At 28.1% G+C, this 3,094-nt stretch overlaps 3 protein-coding genes across 3 annotated transcripts, besides 2 other annotated features; 1 reads left to right on the forward strand and 2 right to left on the reverse strand.

The window, feature by feature from the left end:
* EDI_094480 (uncharacterized protein) lies at positions 1-596 on the reverse strand (the record flags this gene model as incomplete). Its single annotated transcript, XM_001740185.1, has 1 exon — positions 1-596. A coding segment is annotated over one exon (596 nt), but the record flags the coding sequence as incomplete, so codon positions are not given.
* A 361-nt stretch (positions 597-957) lies between these two features.
* Positions 958-1,004: a sequence feature (AT_rich).
* Positions 1,004-2,389, reverse strand: EDI_094490 (uncharacterized protein; the record flags this gene model as incomplete). Its single annotated transcript, XM_001740186.1, has 1 exon — positions 1,004-2,389. The coding sequence occupies one exon, from the start codon at positions 2,387-2,389 to the stop codon at positions 1,004-1,006; it is 1,386 nt and encodes a 461-aa protein (XP_001740238.1).
* A 5-nt stretch (positions 2,390-2,394) lies between these two features.
* Positions 2,395-2,453: a sequence feature (AT_rich).
* A 66-nt stretch (positions 2,454-2,519) lies between these two features.
* On the forward strand, positions 2,520-3,094 carry EDI_094500 (uncharacterized protein; the record flags this gene model as incomplete). Its single annotated transcript, XM_001740187.1, has 2 exons — positions 2,520-2,654; positions 2,748-3,094. Coding segments are annotated over 2 exons (482 nt in total), but the record flags the coding sequence as incomplete, so codon positions are not given.

A 3,094-nucleotide genomic window follows, 5' to 3' on the forward strand; every position in this document is an offset into this window, starting at 1 on the left:
TCTTTCACTTCTTCTTTATTCTCTTCTTTATTTTCTTGAGGCTCCTCTGCTTTAATCTCTGGAAGTCCTACTGATTGTAAGACCTCATTCTCAAAGGCCATAACTTTATCTTTTAATGATCCAGCTGCATAATAATCTTCTTGACATCCAAGATACTTCTCATGAACAATAGCTTTTCCCTTAAAAATTTTAGCAAATTCTTCATAACTTCCTTTATCTCCTGGGTTAGATTTACCAGCAAAACTAAGAGCTAAGAAAACATGTTGGTCAGCCTTGACTTTCTTTACTACCTCATTACAAGCATTCTTGATTGGTGCATTTAATCCCCACCACCAAACTGGACCAATAAAAATAATAGCTTTATATTGTTCAGTATTAGAAAATACTTCAGTTTTTAAATACTTAGAATTATCACTTCCAAAAACGGCTTCATTGAAACTAGTGAAATATGCACCAACTCCAGACCTACTAAATTCTTCAGTCACTTTAATTTTATCTGCAGGAATAACTGTTGACATATCATTTGCTATTTTTTCACTATGTCCGTCACGAGTGAAGTAAATAATTAAAATTGGTTTAGATTCAGAAACGCTCATTATTCAATGATTTCAAGATGATTATTATTTCATTTAAATACTGAAAAATCAAAGAAACAATCACAAGATAACTTTTTAAATTAATAATCTCCTTTATTCTCAACTCTCAACACCTCATCAAATACAAAAACCTCATAACCATCGAAAAATTTCTTTAAAAACTATTACTTACTAACTAAAATTCTAATAATAATTTTGTTCCAAGGCATTACTCCATTACTACTATAAATTAGAAATGGGAATATCAATGAATTACTCTTACAACTTAGTTCAAATCATCTCATTATATGTGACATGACTATCAAAGAGTTGTGGAATAAAAATTTTTGTATTTGGTCCAGTATAAATAAACCCTTTTTACTATATTATTATAATAAAAGTATTAAACAAAAAATTAATTGTTAAATTCAATAAAGTTTCATCGTTTTAATAACAAGGAAAATAGAACTAGTTAAAATTATTGAGACTAATAATAATCCAAAGAGATCCACAATTACTGGACCATATTGACGGTATGAAGTCCCAACCACATCCTTGAAATTGTTCATTACATCTAAACAAGTATATCCAATAGAACAGGATATAGAAAGAAGTAATAAAACAGTTGGAATATGAATTGATGGGGAAATTCTTCGTGCCATAAATGCGCCAACAACACAAGACAACACACAAATAAGAATAGGGTCTTTAATTGTAGTTTCTATAGAAGTTTGTAAAGATCCCCACACAGTCATAAGAATTAAAAAAGTGATGATTATTATTAATCCAAGATAGCTTTTATTAAAATAACGATGTATGAAAGAAAGAAATATATTTTCTTTTGGAGAAGTTTCTTCAATAGTTTCTTCTTTTAGTTGTGGCTGTAATTCTTTGATAAGTTCTGTCTGTAATGGGTAAGATAATTGTTGGTTGTTAGTAAGGTTATAAAAAGAAGATAACTTATCTTCTTTATTGAAGAAACCATTAAATCTACAATATTTCAAGAAATTCATTATTGTAAATGATAAAGACAAAGACATATGTTTATTGATTATTTTATTATTTGTGATTTGGATTATTGTATATTTTGTTTGGTCAAATTGAAGTTGTTCATTTGTTATTGGAATAATGATTGTTCCTCTTTTGTATTGAGAGTTTAAAAATGGTTTATCAGTTAGAACAATATCAGGATTAGTACTTATTGTTGTTAATGATATATTAAATCGGTGAAGTATTTCTGCACAACTAACCAATGAAATATTTTCTGGTTCAGTAATTAGTGCTTGATACTTATAACCTGAAGAAACAATTCCTAATTCATCTATTGCAATTATTCCTATTCCTTTTCCTTTACCAGATTCTTTTGCATATGAAGAAGAATATGACAAATATTCTTTTTGAAGAGGGATAGTGTCTAAAGTAATGATCTTAACTCCAGAATCAAGTAATTGTTGTTGAAAATTCTCAGTTAATATTTGTCGTTCAGTGATGATTATTTGGTCTTGATGAAAAGAGTTTATGTCTGGCCCATCAAAATAAAAGGATATAATCACATCACAAATTGAAATCACAGTTTTTCGTTCTTGTACATTACACAAATATTTTTCATAATCTTCGTTTTTCCAATTTTCACTGATGTTGTTTTCAATATAAATATCATATCCATATCTTTGTAATAATAAAACAGTTTGTGGTATACAAGAACACCACCCCTCTGGATTCTTAAGAAACCCAACTTTTAATCCTTGAATGTTTCTTGTTGGTAATTGAATTTCTTCTAAAGGAATTAATATGTCTTTTTTTGTTGTTTCCATAATTCAATTTTTTAAGTTTTTTTTTAAATTATTTTTTGAATATAACACAAAATAATTAAAAATTCCAAAAACTTCTTCTCATTCCTTTAAAAAAAAATGAATTTAAAAATGTGGAGTTAAAAAGAGTGAAATGAATACCACACTTCTCTCATATTTTTGTTGTTTAGTTTCAGTAGTATTTTATGGGAGTAATTATATTGTTGTTAAAAAGTTTCCAACTGGAGATGGAATGTTTTTCCAATTTACCTTAACATTAGGTATTTTTGTTTGTTTTTTTTTGTTTTTTGTAAGAGTATAAAAGTAAAGCAAAAGCACATTTTTAAATGAAGAGTAAAAGGTATTAACAAAGATTTATTAGTTGACAGCTTTATTCTTAGAATTTCTTACTAATCCAACACACCAATTTTACCCTTTTGCTATGTTAGGTGGTATGATTTGGGCAACTGGCAATTTACTTACAGTACCAGTTATTCAAACAATTGGGGTGTCATTAGGTATTAGTATTTGGGGTATTTCTAATTTAGCAATAGGATGGTGTACTGGAACATTTGGACTATTTGGTATCGATGCACAACCAGTTGATAACCAAATATTAAATTGTGTTGGTGCGTCATTGGCTTGTATCAGTGTTCCATTTTATGGTTTTATTAAATCCATGGAACAAAAGAAAATAGAAGAAATGGAAGAAGTAAAAGAAAAAGAAAA

The sequence above is a fragment of the Entamoeba dispar genome, genomic scaffold (assembly GCF_000209125.1).
Source record: "Entamoeba dispar SAW760 scf_1105229462785 genomic scaffold, whole genome shotgun sequence".
Classification (NCBI taxonomy): domain Eukaryota; phylum Evosea; order Mastigamoebida; family Endamoebidae; genus Entamoeba; species Entamoeba dispar.